This window comes from Melopsittacus undulatus, chromosome 5 (genome assembly GCF_012275295.1).
Source record: "Melopsittacus undulatus isolate bMelUnd1 chromosome 5, bMelUnd1.mat.Z, whole genome shotgun sequence".
NCBI lineage: Eukaryota > Metazoa > Chordata > Aves > Psittaciformes > Psittaculidae > Melopsittacus > Melopsittacus undulatus.
This window is the reverse complement of record NC_047531.1, coordinates 51,304,771-51,321,811: the sequence shown is the minus strand read 5'-3', so window position 1 is coordinate 51,321,811 and position 17,041 is coordinate 51,304,771. Positions and strand designations below refer to the sequence as shown.

Here is a 17,041-nt window from a genome sequence, read left to right as displayed (position 1 = left end):
GAGCCCTGGGGCACCTGGGTGAAGCATGTCTGCGGGGGCTTCTGCTAGCTCGAGATGCTGTTGTGCGGCTGCCCTGGGAGCGTCTTCTGGGCCGTGCATAGGGAGCTTGGTCTCGATGCTGCACGCAGGAGCAGTCTCGCACCCGCACGGGCCCACCGGGTCTGTTGCTCCTGCTCCTTTGCAGTGGTGCAGAACCACGGGATGCCGCCGATGGCTGCTGCCTGCTGGTGCTGCGCCTGCGGGCATCATGTGATGGGGAGCACTGTGACAGCTTTGGCACCACCCGGCTGCGGGTATTGCTCGTAGCGCGTGTTGCTGGCCGTCGGCTTCATTCCTGCAGTCTTCTAGGGCACCTGTAGGGTGTCTGGGTCTGACGGGTGCACCAGGTTTGGTGTTGCCGTCGGTCAGGCCCAGGGAGTGGCTGCTGTCCTCACACACTGGGCAACCGTGGCATGGTGCTGATGGCATCTGTGTGCTGCTGCTGGGGCTGCTGGAATCCTATGCTGGAGGTTCCGGAGTCTGCCCCGATGCTGCTGGGCTGGCAGTGCTGGAGCTGCTGGGCTGTGCTGCATGTTCAAGTGTCTGCCCTGATGGTGCCTGGCTGCTGAAGCTGGGGATGCTGAACTCCCGTTCCAGAGATCCAAGAGACTGCCCCGATGCTGCTGGGTCGGCAGTGCTGGGAGCAGGAAGCTCTGAGATGGCACTGGAGGCTACAAGGGAAAGCAGAAACATTAAGGGCTTGGCTCCCAGGCCTGGGGCAGGGTAGGCCAGAGCAGTGCCCCAGCCCTCCTGGAGCATTCAGGTTCTGCCAAGCCCACACCAGGTACCCACTGCCAGGCCTTTCCTGGCCCCTGGCCCCACACTTACAGCTGCCCAGGCCAGCACAGCTGTCACACTCCCATCTGGCCCTACGGCTGTTCCCCAGGTTGGAGCAGTGTCTGTGAGTGCCCACAGCAGCACAGGAGCGGCACAGGAACAGCTGCCAGGGCCTGGGGAAAGAAATGGATTCATGTCTCTAAGGCTAAAGTGCCCACAGCATGGGATTGTCCAGCAGAGCTCTTGTTCTCAGCCCTTCTGCTTCGAGCCCTTGCTGAGATGGAGATCCTGTGCTGAGCCCCAGGGTGCATCTTTGGCAACTTACCTGTCTGGCTCTTCCTCCTCCCTGCCTTCTGGACAAAGGCACTCCCTGGCATCGCAGCTCCCATGCCTCTGGTACAGTTCTGCATATTCATTGTTGTCTTCCCACGACGCTTGTCTGATGGAGAGAGGAAAATCGATGAGCCCCTGCTGCCACAGCATAAGGCATACGCAGGGCCTCCCCGCTCTTCCCCCGACACCCTGTTTCCAACTCCTGCATGGAGCTAAAGCCTAGACTTGGGGCTGAGCAGAGGGCCACAAGTGCAGGGGCAGGTCCAGCAGTGGCACAGTGCTGGCCGGGAGGACACCGACCTTACGGGGATTCGGATCCCCATGAGGAACATTTCTTTTAGAAAGAGTCTCCTATTTTTACACAGAGGGCACTGGAAGCAAAACGCGCCAGCACGCATAGCCTGTCCCTGCAGGAGAAACAGAAAGAGCGTGAGTGAGGCTCTGGTGCTGTTGAGAGCTTGCTGCGCCCGGAGCAAGGGAACGGCTCCTACCTGGATGCCGGCCCTGTGGAACCAGGCACGTTTGCATGCTGGGCACACCATGGTCCCGTAGGTGGTTCTGCCTTCAAGTGAGTCCATGCAGATGAGGCAGTTGGTGTCCTCTGGAGCCTCCAGTTCTTGCTGCTGTGGGCAATGCTCCCAGCAGAAGGAACTATGGGAAGAGGGAAGTGATGGGTGAGATGAGAAGTGCTGGGTCCTTCCCTGGTGATGGGGAGAAGGGTAGAGGGGGTACCTGTTCGGCATGAAGTAATGGTTGACACATCCACCCTCCATGGCACAGGGGAGATGGAACCTGCAGTCACAGCCCATCTCCTGGCAGGCGATGGTGGCCCCCTTTCACCACACACAAAGCAGACCTGGAAAGAGCAGAGCAACCGCCATCAGCGGCAGCCTCACGGTCTCCACAGCCAGACCCACACCTCGGGGCAGGGTGCAGGATGTGGCCCCAGCTGGATCACAGGCCACAGATCCACCTGGCAGAGCAGGCTCCTGTGCTGAGCCTCTGTGGAGTTGCTGGGAGCAAGACTTCTGTCCCAGAGCTGGGTGGAAAGGCTGGGATTCTGTTCTTGGCATCTGCACTAAGCTCCCGCAAACCTCTCCTGGCACGAATCACCCTGATCATCTCAGATCCTCACCCTCTGGGCTGCCTGCTCGACTGTATGTTGAAAATCCGCAGAAGAAAATACTATTTGTTCCTCCTCTTCCGTCCCTTGTGGCTGAAGGTCACTGGCAAAAAACTGCAGAAGAGCAGAGACAAGGAGCAGATGAGGGGCATGTGGCAGGGCAGGTGTGTTGCAAAGATGAAAGCAGCCCCAGAGGAACTCACCACGCAAAAGTAATGGGCACAGATCCCTTCATAATTCAGTTTTGACCTGCAGAGGTCCATGTCTGCCTCTGCACGGTGACACAGTATGCATGCTGGAGGGGAGGGAGCAAATGCCACTGAGAATGAGCACCTCTGTGGGGCCAGGGATTTCCCCCAAGGGCTGCTCTGTCCCTGCCTAGCTTGCTGCTGAGCAAGGCTGGAAGCCTTGGAGAGGAAAGGGCACTGTAGGCATGGGTGTCCAGGAGAGTGCGCACTCCCCAGCCCTGGTCCCGCTTGCCAAGCAGAGGAGCGGCCCTCCCCAACCGTGTCTTTGGTTCTCCTGCCTCTCCCTGCCAACGTTCCTAGTCCATGCCAACAGCCTCAGGAGTCCCTCTGCCAGACTGTAGGAGGGGTCCATTGCTCTCACCCTGCTACATCGCGCTGGGGGTCCTACACCTCCTTGAGGACATGTCAGATATCGAAGGTGGGCGTTTAGAGAGTCCCTGTCCCAGCAGTGCTGGGACTTCTCCAAATGCTCCTCTGCTACCTCTGAGGCAGAAGAGAGACACGGGTGAGTTTGCAGCACAGGCCAGAGCTCTGCGGTACAGAGCCCCCTTCTCCCTCAGCAGGCCCCCAAGAGCCCTGTCCCTGCCCTCTGCTCCCCGCACCTCACCAGGTCGCAGCGAGGAATTAGAGATGTGGGCACATCTACGGGGCTATGATATAATAGGCATCACCGAAACATGGTAGGATGGCTCCTTTGACTGGAGTGTTGGAATGGAGGGTTATAGGCTTTTTAGAAAAGACAGGCCCAGTAGGAGGGGAGGGGGAGTTGCCCTTTATGTTAGGGATAGGCTGGAGAGTATGGAACTCTGTCTGGGGACAGGTGATCAGTTAACAGGAAGTTTGTGGGTCAGGGTTAAGGGGAAATCGGTGATGGGACACATGACTGTGGGGATATGTTACAGACCGCCTGATCAAGAGGAACCTGTGGATGAAGAACTCTACAGACAAATAGGAAAAGCCTCATGCTCACAGGCCCTTGTTCTCATGGGGGACTTCAACCACCCTGACATCTGTTGGGGTGACAGTACTGCTCGGCACAACCAATCCAGGAGGTTTCTCGATTGTGTGGAAGACAACTTCCTTCTGCAAGCAATAAAGGAGCCGACGAGGAGAGGTGCCCTGCTTGACCTCATGCTCACCAACAGGGAAGGGCTCGTTGGAAATGTGACTCTCCAGGGAAGTCTTGGATGCAGTGATCATGAGATGGTCGAATTCGAGGTCCTCAAGACAGTGAGAAGAGCGCGCAGTAAGCTCACTGCCCTGGACTTCAAGAGAGCAGACTTTGGGCTCTTCAGGAACCTGCTTAGCAAAGTTCCATGGGATATAGCCCTAGAGGGCAAGGGGGCCCATGACTCTTGGTTAATATTCAAGGATCACCTGCTCAGGAGTGTTGCATCCCGACCAGAAGGAAGTGCAGCAGGAAGGCCAGGAGACCTCCTTGGATGGATAAGGAGCTGCTGAGAAAAATTCACAAGAAAAAACAGGCTTATAAAAGGTGGAAACAAGGACAGGTGGCCTGGGATGAATACAGGGATGTTGTCAGGGTAGTTAGAGACCAAGTTAGGAAAGCTAAGGCCCAATTAGAGCTAAACTTGGCAAGGGATGTTAAAGATAACAGGAAGGGATTTTATAGGTATGTAGTGGCTAAAAAACAGACTAAGGACAATGTAGGCCCCCTCCGGAAACTTTCAGGAGAACTGGCTACACAGGACTTGGAGAAGGCTGAGGTTCTGAATCGCTTCTTTGCCTTGGTCTTCACTGGCAAAGGCTCTGACTGCAGCACCCGAGTCTTGGAAGGCGGACGCAGGGACTGTGAAAACCTAGACCTTGGGCCCACTGTACGAGAGGATCTGGTTCGAGACCATCTTAAGAACCTGAATGTACACAAGTCCATGAGCCCTGATGAAATCCATCTGCGGGTCCTGAAGGAGCTGGTGAATGAAGTTGCAAAGCCACTGGCCATCATATTTGAAAAACCATGGCAGTCAGGTGAAGTTCCTGATGACTGGAAAAAGGGAAATATAACCCCCATTTTCAAGAAGGGGAAAATGGATGACCTGGGGAATTACAGACCAGTCAGTCTCACCTCTGTGCCTGGCAAAATCTGGGAGCAGATTCTCCTGGAAGGCATGCTAGGGCACATGAAAAACAGCAAGGTGCTTGGTGACAGCCAGCATGGCTTCACTAGGGGGAAATCCTGCCTGACCAATTTGGTGGCCTTCTATGATGGGGCTACAAAAGTGATGGACAGGGGTGGAGCAGTTGACATCATCTACCTGGACTTGTGCAAAGCATTCGACACTGTCCCACATGACATCCTTGTCTAAATTGGAGAGACATCAATTTGATAGGTGGACCACTCGGTGGATAAAGAACTGGCTGGATGGTCACACTCAAAGAGTTGTGGTCAACGGTTCAATGTCCAGCTGGAGACCAGTAACGAGTGGTGTCCCTCAGGGATCGGTGCTGGGACCGGTCTTGTTTAATATTTTTGTCGCTGACATGGACAATGGAATTGAGTGTGCCCTCAGCAAGTTTGCCGATGACACCAAGCTGTGTGGTTCTGTTGATACGTTAGAGGGAAGGAATGCCATTCAGAGGGACCTTGACACACTTGTGAGGTGGGCTGATGCCAACCTCATGAAGTTTAACCATGACAAGTGCAAGGTCCTACACCTGGGTGGGAGCAATCCCAGGCACAGCTACAGGTTGGGCAAAAAGGAAATTCATGGTAGTCCTGTGGAGAAGGACTTGGGGGTGTTGGTCAATGAGAAAATGAACATGAGCCACCTTCAGTGTGTGCTTACAGCCCAGAAAGCCAACGGTATTCTGGGCTGCATCAAGAGGAGCGTGACCAGCAGGTTGAAGGAGGTGATCCTGCCCCTCTACTCTGCTCTCGTGAGACCTCACTTGGAGTATTGTGTGCAGTTCTGGTGTCCTCAACATAAAAAGGACATGGAACTGTTAGAACAAGTCCAGAGGAGGCCACGAGGATGATCATGGGACTGGAGCACCTCCTGTATGAAGACCGGCTGAGAAAGTTGGGGCTGTTAAGCCTGGAGAAGAGAAGGCTGCGTGGAGACCTCATAGCAGCCTTCCAGTATCTGAAGGGGGCCTACAAGGATGCTGGGGAGGGACTATTCATTAGAGACTGTAGTGATAGGACAAGGGGTAATGGGTTGAAACTTAAACAGTAGAGGTTTAGACTGGATATAAGGAAGAAATTCTTTACTGTTAGGGTGGTGAGGTACTGGAATGGGTTGCCCAGGGAGGTTGTGAATGCTCCGTCCCTGGGTGTGTTCAAGACCAGGTTGGATGAAGCCTTGGGTGATATGGTTTAGTGTGAGGTGTCCCTACCCATGGCAGGGGGGTTGGAACTGGATGATCTTAAGGTCCTTTCCAATCCTAACTATTCTATGATTCTATGATGCACTGTGCCCTGCGTTCCCCTTTTATAGGCTGCCCCCGCCACCAGTCACTGTGGCCTCTGTGACATCATCACCGCTGGCCTGCGTGCGCCCCAGATACAGGCAGGGGCACCCTCGGCCACACACCACCCACTGTGACCCAGCCACTGCATCATGGGGCTGGCTGTGAAGCGCATAGGCAGGGACCTGAGCCCTTGTCACCCAGGTCAGTGGGGTGGCTGCTCCACCTGCAAGTGCGGAGTCAAGGGCCAGCTTAGGGACATGGTTTCCTGGTGAACTTGGCAGTGTTAGCTTAACAGTTGGACTCAATGACCTTTACGGCCTTCTCCAACCTAAATGATTCCTGTGACTCTCATTACCATTCCACTACTACTTTAGCACCATTTGCTTACGCTATGATTTTCCTTCAGTCATCGATTCCTTACCATTTGATCGTTGCTTCATCATGAAGAAAGCCCTTTTAATTAACCCACCAAGGATGACTTCCCTGAATAATTCACCTGCGACACCAGGACAAACACCAGACCGTGTCTGGAGCACAGCCAGAATAGAAGAAAAGGAATGATGGAATAGTTTGGGTTGGATGGACCTTCAAAGGTCCACTTAGTGACAGGTATATTGTTTATCCATAAAAATAGAGAAGCTGCTGTTGGTTGTGGCAGTCATTGGGACTCCATTAAACTCATGCGGTGAGCGCAGCTGAAAGAGGCAGCTAACAGATGAGTAGTTTCTCTGCTTTCCTTTGAGATCTCCTGGGAATTTCTGGGGTTGCTGGAGAATTGGGAATTCTTCAAGGGTTTTCAGGGTGCTGGCTGCAGCTGGGAAGGGATAACTACAGGAGGCCTGTGTTCCGGCAGGCTGTAGCAACTTCTAATGAGCTCTGCCAGCTGTGCCTGATCAGAAGGTGCTTTGAACTTCTCCAGCTGACTCCTAGTTTGGGAAGATCATGCACCCTTTCAGCAGGTGCTGTGGAGAAGCCTATGTAGCTGCTGGCCTTAAAACGTAGCTCCCAGAGGTAGCAGTTGATGCAGTAGTTCAGGAAGAGATTAGTTCTCCAGGATCCTGAAGATACAAAAGCCTGAGCCCCAGGCTGTACTGAAGAATGTGATGGAAGTCTGTGCTTATCAGGCTGAGAAGTGAAGATTTCCATGGTGGCAGAGGCAGAAGCCTGTGAGTTCTGGCCTCAGGAGGAAGGCTTCTGCTCCCCCTGCAGATATGCAACTACAGAATAACTTCAGTTCCGTGGGTGCGGATGCAGGGCTGGAGCTCTGTCCAATAAAGCATCTGAGCCTGAGAAAGAAGGCTGGTGACAATGGATGACTGTGAGGGATGGAGTCCTCATCTGTCAACCCAACCTGTGTTCCAGGGGATATTTTCTGCTTACCAAGGTCTCAGATCTCGGATGTTGTAGACACACTGGTTGGGCTTGTCCAGCCCCTGGGCTATCACTCACTTCAGGTGAGCGTCAGTGATACAGTCAATGGCACCCGGAGTGTATGCTTTATGGCTGTAAGTTTTCACAGGTCATGGTTGAGGACATGTGGCATAGATGGTTTTCTCATCTATGGGATAGGGCTGGAGAAAGAGTGGACAGACCTTGTAGATCTGCAACTGTTTGCATATTTGGTGTCAACAGCAAGGGCTGGGCTCTTATAACTGTGGGATCTTCTTTGGGGATCTAAGACGCCTACAAAGCAAGGTGATCTTCCTGATCAAGTGGGGCAAAACCATCACAGGAATGACGGGGGAGGGCAGTGAGGAGCCACAGCAGGTTTTGCACATTATGTGAGGGAACTTTGCCATGGGACCAAACAATGAGCTGGCTGGGAGCTGCTAGGTCATACTCAGAGAGCAGACCAATGGAGGTGATGCTGTGGTGGGTTTTCACAACAGACCACCAGATCAGAAAGGAGGAGATGACTCCCTCTTCAGACAATGGGAAGAAGCCATCCCAGAGGAGACAAGGCTCGGGGGATTTTATCCATGTGTATAAATATCTGATGGGAGGATACAGAGACAGAGCCAAACTTCTTTGTGGTATCCAGTGAAAGGGCAAGAGGATATGGGCACAAGTTGAAATTTAGGAAATGCCATTAATAAAATCCCAAAAATGCATAGCTTTTCACAATGAGGGTGTGTGAAAACTGGCACTGACTGCCCAGAGAGGTTGTGGCCTCTCCATCCTTGCAGCTATTCAAACCTTGCTGGACATGGCCCTGGGCAGCATGCTCTAGCTGACCCTGCTTTGAGCTGAGGTTGAACTAGGTGGTCCTCAGATGTACCTACCAGCACCAATGATTCTGCAGCAATGTGGGAAGCCACAGGCCTTCTTTTCCTTTACATCAGTGAGGAACGAGGTACCTGATCTGGTGATGTGCATGGAGTTTATATGGAGACAAAAAGCGGGAATGATTTGCAGCACAGCGTTCCCAAAGCATATTTGCTTTTTGTGAGTGAAATAATCTACCTTGAATTGCTTAATTATTGGCAATAAAAGAAACCATAAGGCTGATCTGCAAATCACAGGGAAATGCTGGACAGGGGTGGTGCAGCTGATGTCATCTATCTGGACTTGTGCAAAGCCTTTGACACTGTCCCACATGACATCCTTGTCTCTAAATTGGAGAGACATCAATTTGATAGGTGGACCACTCAGTGGATAAAAGAACTGTCTGGATGGCCGCATGTAAAGAGATGTGGTCAACGGTTCAATGTCCAGCTGGAGACCAGTAACGAGTGGTGTCCCTCAGGGATCAGTGTTGGGACCGGTCTTGTTCAACATCTTTTTCAGTGACATGGACAGTGGGATTGAGTGTGCCCTCAGCAAGTTTGCCGATGACACCAAGCTGTGTGGTTTGGTTCATACGCTGGAGGGAACAAATGCCATCCAGAGGGACCTTGACATGCTTATGAGGTGGGCTGATGCCAACCTCATGAAGTTTAACTATGCCAAGTGCAAGGTCCTACACCTGGGTGGGAGCAATCCCAGGCATAGCTACAGGTTGGGCAAAAAGGAAATTCATGGTAGTCCTGTGGAGAAGGACTTGGGGGTGTTGGTCAATGAGAAAATGAACATGAGCCGGCTTCAGTGTGCGCTTACAGCCCAGAAAGCCAACGGTATTCTGGGCTGCATCAAAAGGAGTGTGACCAGCAGGTTGAAGGAGGTGATCCTGCCCCTCTACTCTGCTCTCGTGAGACCTCACTTGGAGTATTGTGTGCAGTTCTGGTGTCCTCAACATAAAAAGGACATGGAATTGTTAGAACAAGTCCAGAGGAGGCCACGAGGATGATCAGGGGACTGGAGCACCTCCCGTATAAAGACAGGCTGAGAAAGTTGGGGCTGTTAAGCCTGGAGAAGAGAAGGCTGCGTGGAGACCTCATAGCAGCCTTCCAGTATCTGAAGGGGGCCTACAGGGATGCTGGGGAGGGACTCTTCGTTAAGGACTATAGTGACAGGACAAGGGGTAATGGGTTCAAACTTAAACAGGGGAGGTTTAGATTGGATATAAGGAAGAAATTCTTTACTGTGAGGGTGGTGAGGCACTGGCACTGGAATGAGCTGCCCGGGGAGGTTGTGAATGCTCCATCCCTGGGTGTGTTCAAGGCCAGGTTGGATGAAGCCTTGGGTGATATGGTTTAGTGTGAGGTGTCCCTGCCCATGGCAGGGGGGTTGGAACTAGATAATCTTAAGGTCCTTTCCAACCCTAACTATTCTATGATTCTATGACTAACCAGCATGATAGATGCTGTCTTATGGACCTAGTAACTATTGGTACTACAGTTGGGCTTTTCTGGTAATTCATTTTTCTTTCTATATATGTGTTCTAGAAGTTACATTTGAAGAGTTTTCCCCCAAATCCACCTTTTAGTTGTGATTATTTAAAGTTTATTTTGTTCTACTGTTTGAAGGTATAGCCAGTTTGGAGATTAAATATGAATGAAGGTTTATGTTGCAGAAATGCCTGGTTTTGTTGCTTCAGAGAATGACACCGCTTATATGTTAGGGCACCCTTGAAAGGTCCTTATAGTCTTCTTACATGATCTGTACCATGGTCAGGCTCTCTCCTCTTTTTTCCCCCCTACGCTTTCCCCAGTTTCCCATATTTGATGTCTAAAAACCTGTTCAACAGCACTGATGTCTCAAGCAATGGGTATGTAAATATTTACTGGCAGGATAGTCAACAACAGTGGGAGGGGGGAGATTGCTACATCCTATCATTCAGGGAACCTTCAAGTTCTCTCTCACAGTGTGCAGTAGATGAGAACTGGAAAGGTCTGCAGTTTGTGCTTGACTTGATGTATTTTTGCTCTCTTGGTTCCTGTTTTGTTGCAGATGTCATTTATATAGCTGTGGAAGGCTTTATCAGCTCTTGCAGAAACTTTCCTCAGCCACACTGCTCAAGGCTGGAGCTGTAGTGGAGGAAAATGGAGTCTGTAGATCTCCTGGCATTTGTCTCTATAGAAATAAATGGTACAACTCTCACCCTGGCTTTGCTGGCAGTCTTCGTGGTCCTGCTATATTGGTAAGTGATAATAGTGAATATGGACTATGTATCAGACACAAAGCCTGCTGAAGCTCCCCCAGCATCTGTAGAGTCTTTTATTTGTAAGGGGAAAATGAAAATTGTCTAGAAGGGGCATGGACGGTGAGTTGATTTGGATGCAGATGTTGAAATAAGTACAAAACTCATGATGCTTTTTAGAGAGTTCTCTCCTTGCACTATTTTCTCTTGCTTGACCAATAAAACACTGACAAAATTTGTCTTTGAAATGAAGAACTTATCAGTGTTGGTTTCTTAGTAATTTCTATAGATGGTAGGAACATTGGTGTTGGTCAGAAAGAAATTGAGTACTTGTTGGACCTTTTCTCTGTGCTATGCTGCACACTTGTTTCTCTCTTGCTCTTTCTACATGGAGTAGTGGATACAAATCAGAATAATAGCAGCCCTAACGGTTAGTACAGTAGGCATTGCAGTGAGCTGTGCTGAAATGAAAAACCAGCACCCTGTCAATTTATTCCAGAAACTATATTAGCCAATCTGGAGTGCTTTTTGGACTGTTTTTATTTGAATACCTCTTCAAATCCTGCCTTTCATTCAACCAGTGTGGGTTGGTGTTTTTTTCTCATTTGTATGTGTGTTCAAGGAAAAGTTTCAGGGATGGTGGTAGGAAAAGAACTTTTGCCAAAACCCCAAAACTCATCTAGAAGAGAATAGTGATGACACCATGAGTTTAGCACAATTGTTGTAGCAGTGTAAATGACAGATCAGTTCTGCCTATATTTCTTCATTCTTTGACCCTGTTGAGCTTTGTTGAACTTCCTTCTGTGTCAAGGGAGGGTGTAAAGAGACTAAAGGAGAGTCAAGTTCATATTGGACGTGCGTTTCCATATCAGATAGGTGGGTAAACCTGCTTTCTTAAGATCTGTCCAAATCACCACAAACATCCAAATCCTACTTCCTTTTAATTTTACCAGGAAAAAGAATGGCAGCACTAGATTTTTTAGTAAAGCCATTCTGTTTAGTTGTTCATTTGTGCATATCTTGGAGTTTAAGGGAATGAGGGTGAGGGCAGAGGCACATCTGCAGTTCAGAATTGCAGCAGAATCTGGCTATCCGTGAGTCAGCAGAAAGAGCCTGGTGCTTCTACATAGTACATGCCAAGATGTGCTGAGGTCTCTGAAGACAAAGAACTACACTGTGTAAATGTAGGGTACATTCTGGTGCATGATTCTCCAGAGCCTCACTTTCTGGTTCAATTTGAAGAAGGCTGCTCCTCCCCTTGAAGTAAAGACATGGCAGTTTAGTGTGGAATTTGGTCTGCCATAAACAAACCTAGCTCTGATTGCAGACTCTAGTCAGGCTTCTGATTAGGACAGTCAGCTGCTGAATTGAGTGCCTACCATGTGTTTCAAAAAGTCCAATTTAGGAGTGAGGTGGGAAATTCCCTTACAGTAGAGATACCCCATTCAGTGTTTCCCCTTTCCTGGCTGAAGATGAGTTTTGTGAAATCATCAAGAAAACGAAGACTGAGTTTTAGATGGGAAAATGTTTTTTACTCTTAACTGCTAATGGTTATTACTAACCAGTCTTGATCTACAGATACAGGTTGATTTTAAGCAGCTTATTAGATACAGGTGCCTACAGGTCGTTCTTCCACTAAGAAGCTGGTATGTCTTAAACCTGCAATGAAATATGCTGGGCAACACCTATGGCTATTGTTAGGCTTGCCTGGTGGCTAAGCTATTCAGACCCACTTATTTCAGTAAAACGCATGGAAAGGTAAGGTTAATTGCTTCAAGCATATCTGCAAGTGTGGTGGTTGTTGTTCAAACCTGTCAACCTATTTGAGAGTTTATTACTTGTCTGTTTAAACAAATGAGTGAAACCCAGTGCATGCTCACAGCTTCCTTCATGGCTGAAACCTTGGGTTCTAGGAATTATGTAAGAAGTATGTAAAGGGTTGCTAATAGAAATAAGTGTCCCTAACTCTAGAGAATGTTTTTATTACTATTGTGTTGCATACCCAACTGTTTGACTCTTCTAGGAGTCAGAAAACACAAGGTTTATGTATGGCAGGAGTAATAATAAAATAGTAACTCTTCAACTTCTTTGACTTTTTCATTCTAAGCCTTAATCTCATTTTTTAATAACTTCAAAATTCTTTTTCCAGCTTTTTTTTTTCTCTGCCAGCGTTGTATCTTTTCAGAAGGGGGGGAGGGAGGAATGAGTATTTGCTGTTGTAAATTTTGTTATGGTAGTAGCTTGTGATTGATTGGGGTCATATTGTGTCAGCTGTTGTGTGAGTACAAAGAATAGGCAGCTTGCCCACCTTGATGGCTGTAAATGGCTTACAGGCTAAACAGAAGGTAGTTATGGGTAGAGAAGAGAGTCAATAGATCTAATGCAACATTAGAATAACAACATGGTGATGGCAATTGTCATGTTATTGGGCTATTTCCTTTGCATGGGTTTTGTGGATGGGGATACTCGGTGGTTTAAATGACAGCCTTGAACTGCTGCCTATCAGCTCCACCATCCATCAGCACTGGTAAAAATGTATTGCAAGGCCAGCTGTGATTTATCACAGTTCATCTGGCAGATGCTATCTTGCTAAGTTGTGATAAGACCAATCACTTCACATTTTTGGGTGTGGTGAGGTCATATGAAATGGGGGGAGAAGCAAGGGTTGATTTAGGAAAGGGAGGAGAGGCTGTAGGTGCATAAAAATAAATTTCTAGAGAAGATACGGGTGTTAGTAGGAAACTTGGATGATTTGATAATGTTTTTTAGACTGTTACTCATGGTACAATGAAGATCAATAACCCTTTGTAACAAGACCTCTAATAGTAGATCTCTGATTTCTCATGTGTTCTCATCAGTATAACACAAAAGTAGTGTACTGTGCCATTTTTAAATCAGTGGAAAATTCAGCAACTAGAATCTCTCAGTGTTTGTCTCCTGCATGACCTTAAGTCAGCTCTAAGGAGAGGATTTTTAAGGTAGTTGATTTAATGTTGGAAGTAGAAAGAACAGTGAAGCTTTTTTGTACATTGTCTCTTCAGATTTGAAATGGGAAGAATCAAACCTTCTGTTGCTTTTTCATTAATCTATTAGTTTAAGAGGTTGGTCAAGCCTGCATGCTGTCCCCCATTGCTGAAGAACTTGTCTGCTACCCTTCCCATCTTAATATTTCCTTTCAGTAGGTCAAAGTCTCTTCTTGCAGACTTTGTATCATGGATTCTTCTATGCCTGTTGCTACCCCATTACTACGGTGATACATAATGATATTACTCCTTTAGCAACCACAAAAAGGCATAATATGGCTAAATACATAAAGTTCAGCAATATCAGTAGCATAATACTGAGGCTCTTAAACGGATCTCTTGTCCATGTCTCTCCCATCCCCTGTGATTTCTGCTAGCCAAACTGATTTCAGAGCACTTTCTTTCTTTGCAAGGACTGCTGTCTCTATTCACTTCATCTCTGTGAATCTCTTTTTTGTTTTTCAGGCATGAAATAAAAACAAACACTTAAGGGAGGAATGAGGTTAACATTTACAAATCCCAGTGATATTCTCTATTGAAAAATACAGTACTATATCTATGCAACATATTGTTCATTTTCATTTCAAACATACACTGAGTTGGGTATCCCATGGTTGGTTGTAGCTGCAAACATTGCTTTATGTCTTTCTTTTTGCTGTCTGGGAAGATGTTTGATAAAATGAAAGCAGGAGTTTATCTTGCTTTAAAGTTTAATGTACCATAAGCTTAAGCATTATGAAGAAGCTGTCACAGCATTCAGATACCTGTGTTCAAACTGGATTATTAACCCCTTGTCTAAACAAACCTGGAGTTTTTGTAGAAACATGGAGGCTGGATGGGAGGTGTTTGTTTATGTTTGTAAGATACACATCTAATTGCATGCTTTCAAACAGCAAAACATATGCTACGGGTGTTCTTGTCTCTTTCTGAAAAGCTAAATCATTCAGAAAGATGCCATTATTACATTGAAATAATGTTAATGATCACTTGTGTTACAGAAATTTATAGAGAGATTGAGAGATTTGGGTTCCCCTATATCTAGATGCTGTCCACGTGTTGCATTACAAGTGAAGCCTGACCCAAAGCATTTGCAGTCTCTGATCACAGAGAATGAAAGCATTTTTTTTTCCTCTGGCCTTAGGCCTAAACGTTTACATACACTTAGATGCAGGAGATACTTAGACATAGGGGGCAGCATATATTAAAAGTTCACTAGCTAGTGCCATACCTGTACTAGACCACATCAAAAGTTAATCTCAGGACAGGTAATATTTTGATGCTGGTGACTTCAATACTATTTCTGGATTGGTATTACTTTACATCTGTGGTTTTGGAAAGGGCTCAGAAAGAGAAAGTTTTGAGGTAATCCGTCTCCAAATAAAATTTAATTTTGCAGAACCTTGCTATTTGAACTTAAGTTAAACAAAATGGAAATAGAATAGATCTCAGGTATTACTATTTTAGCAGTTTATCAACTAGATGTCACCTACAATTTGCACCATTTTTTTCTCCTCAAAATATCGATATTTACAAAAGATGTTTGATTGCTAGAGCTCCAGGCATTTGGTTTTAACTTTTTCAGCTGTCACTGCTGTCATCAAATTCAGAAGGCTGCAAGGACCACTATGGTTGGGAACAAGCTTGGGTATGGAGCATCAACATACACTCATAAAGATGTACAGCTCTGCTCTCATGTCAGGATCATTGAGAGGTCCAGAGAGGCATCCTAATTGTTGGGTGTTAAAACATACTTGTTTCCTGGTATAGTGGAAGGTGTCCCTGTCCATGTTAGGGGGTTGGAACTAGATGATCTTAAGGTCCTTTCCAACCCAAACCATTCTATGATTCCCTTGCTGGCAGAAAGCACGATTCCACAACCAGCAAGTGCTTTGAAGCTGTCTTGTACATCTCTCCTACCGTGGTGGCTGACCTCAGAGCTGGGTTCTGAGGTTATGGTCCCTTGTAAGCTTCTCAGTTTGCAGTGAACCCTGCATCAGGTTTATAGGGTCAGAAGGCAAGGAAGTTTTGTTTTTTTCATGTTCTGTTAACCCCAGCTGTTGTTTCTTTTTTGACTTAAATGGCTGTTGTGTCAGTGGAAGTTATTCTGCTTCCCTCCCCTTCATCTGAATGGCCCATTATGAAAGCTAGAACGATCTGACTCAACAGGAAACATCAGCAAACTGCTGTTGACAGAAAAAACTAACAGATTCTGAATTGTCTTTGTCATGCAGCTTTACATCAGGCAAATCTGGAATTCTCACTAATGTGTCAAACATAATTTAATCCCACAGCTGTGCAATATATGGCCTCATCTTTGAGCTAAATCAAGCATCCCTAGGTAAGCCTGAGAAGGAGCAGAGTAAGCTACTGAATTATAATTTGGAAAAGTGACATGCCACAAATGACTAAATACTTTCTCTGAAAACAAGGTAGATCTGATCATCCAGAGTGAAGTTCACTTAGTGCCCTGATTATGCTATTTTTAGGTAAACAAAGTTCTCTTATTTTTTGGGTACAGGTAGAACAGTTTTCCATCATTACTTTTGCAGCTTCAGAGTTAAATTATCTGGGATGTCCTCAGAGGCTGTTATAACACCTTGGGTACACTGATATATAGCTCAGCCTCTAATGCTGTGCAGCTTTAGTTTTCCTTGTTTGCACTTCCCCACAAAACTCAGAAGCCTCTTATGTTCAAATTGTTTGTTTGTTTTAATTTAGAGATTACATGGCCATGGTGTTTATTTGAAGGCTCTCAAGTGCTTGCTGGGTTTTCTACTTTTGTGAAGGTGCATTTTACCCCAACATTCTTGTGTAAAGTAGTCAATTTCCAGACTACTGAATCCTCGTGGTCTTCATTTTCCCCTAAATCTTTTCACACCTCTCATAAAGTCTTGCAAGTGCAATTTGTTTTTAATGCATGGAGATTGTAGTGTTAACAGTGTGTTAAGGTAGATGTACAGGGATAGAATAGTTTCCTTTCATGAAGCAAGTATATTTACCTATCTTGCAGCATCATCTCCAGACCAAGTGTTCAACAGAGCATGCTGCAAAGCTGGCTAATGCACGCAAATGCCACCAGGTAAACAGGAGCTGGACACAACCCTTGAGCAATCCCATTTCTGCTTTCCCATCCTGCAGAGCTTGAACTGGGTTTGGTCCAGACTGAGTGGCTCAGGCAGGAGAGACTGGCAAGGCAGGGGAATTGCCCTGGTTTCTCCATCAGGCAGCTTCTGCCTGGGGTGTCTTCTCTAGAGGTTTACTTCGTTCTTCTGGACTAGCACTCTGGTTTTAACTTCCGATCTGCTGTTTGCTTGGGGCAGTTGCTTTGTTTAAATTTGGGATATTCGGGTACCTCACAAACTGATTTTGGGTGCTCTAAATTAACTTCTAGGAGCTCCTGCCTCCATCTACTGACAGTACTAGGAACCTGAGGAACTTAATACACTGCTGTGGGTACATGAAATGAAACTGATACTAAATGGTGAATAGAAGCAATGTAAATAAGCTCCTTAAAGAGAAGGCTCTGCCTGTGTGATGAGTAGGCACT

At 47.2% G+C, this 17,041-nt stretch overlaps 1 protein-coding gene and 1 pseudogene across 1 annotated transcript in view; one reads left to right on the top strand and one right to left on the bottom strand.

Moving 5' to 3' along the window:
• Positions 1-498: 498 nt before the first annotated feature.
• On the bottom strand, positions 499-2,535 carry LOC117436233 (PHD finger protein 7-like; annotated as a pseudogene).
• Positions 2,536-10,291: 7,756 nt separating this feature from the next.
• The window catches only part of TBXAS1 (thromboxane A synthase 1), a 228,635-nt gene continuing 221,885 nt past the window's right edge, over positions 10,292-17,041 (top strand). The window contains exon 1 of the mRNA XM_031050023.2: positions 10,292-10,471. Coding sequence (XP_030905883.2) covers positions 10,374-10,471 — 98 coding nt within the window. The 5' untranslated portion in view covers positions 10,292-10,373. The remainder of the gene's footprint in view (positions 10,472-17,041) is intronic.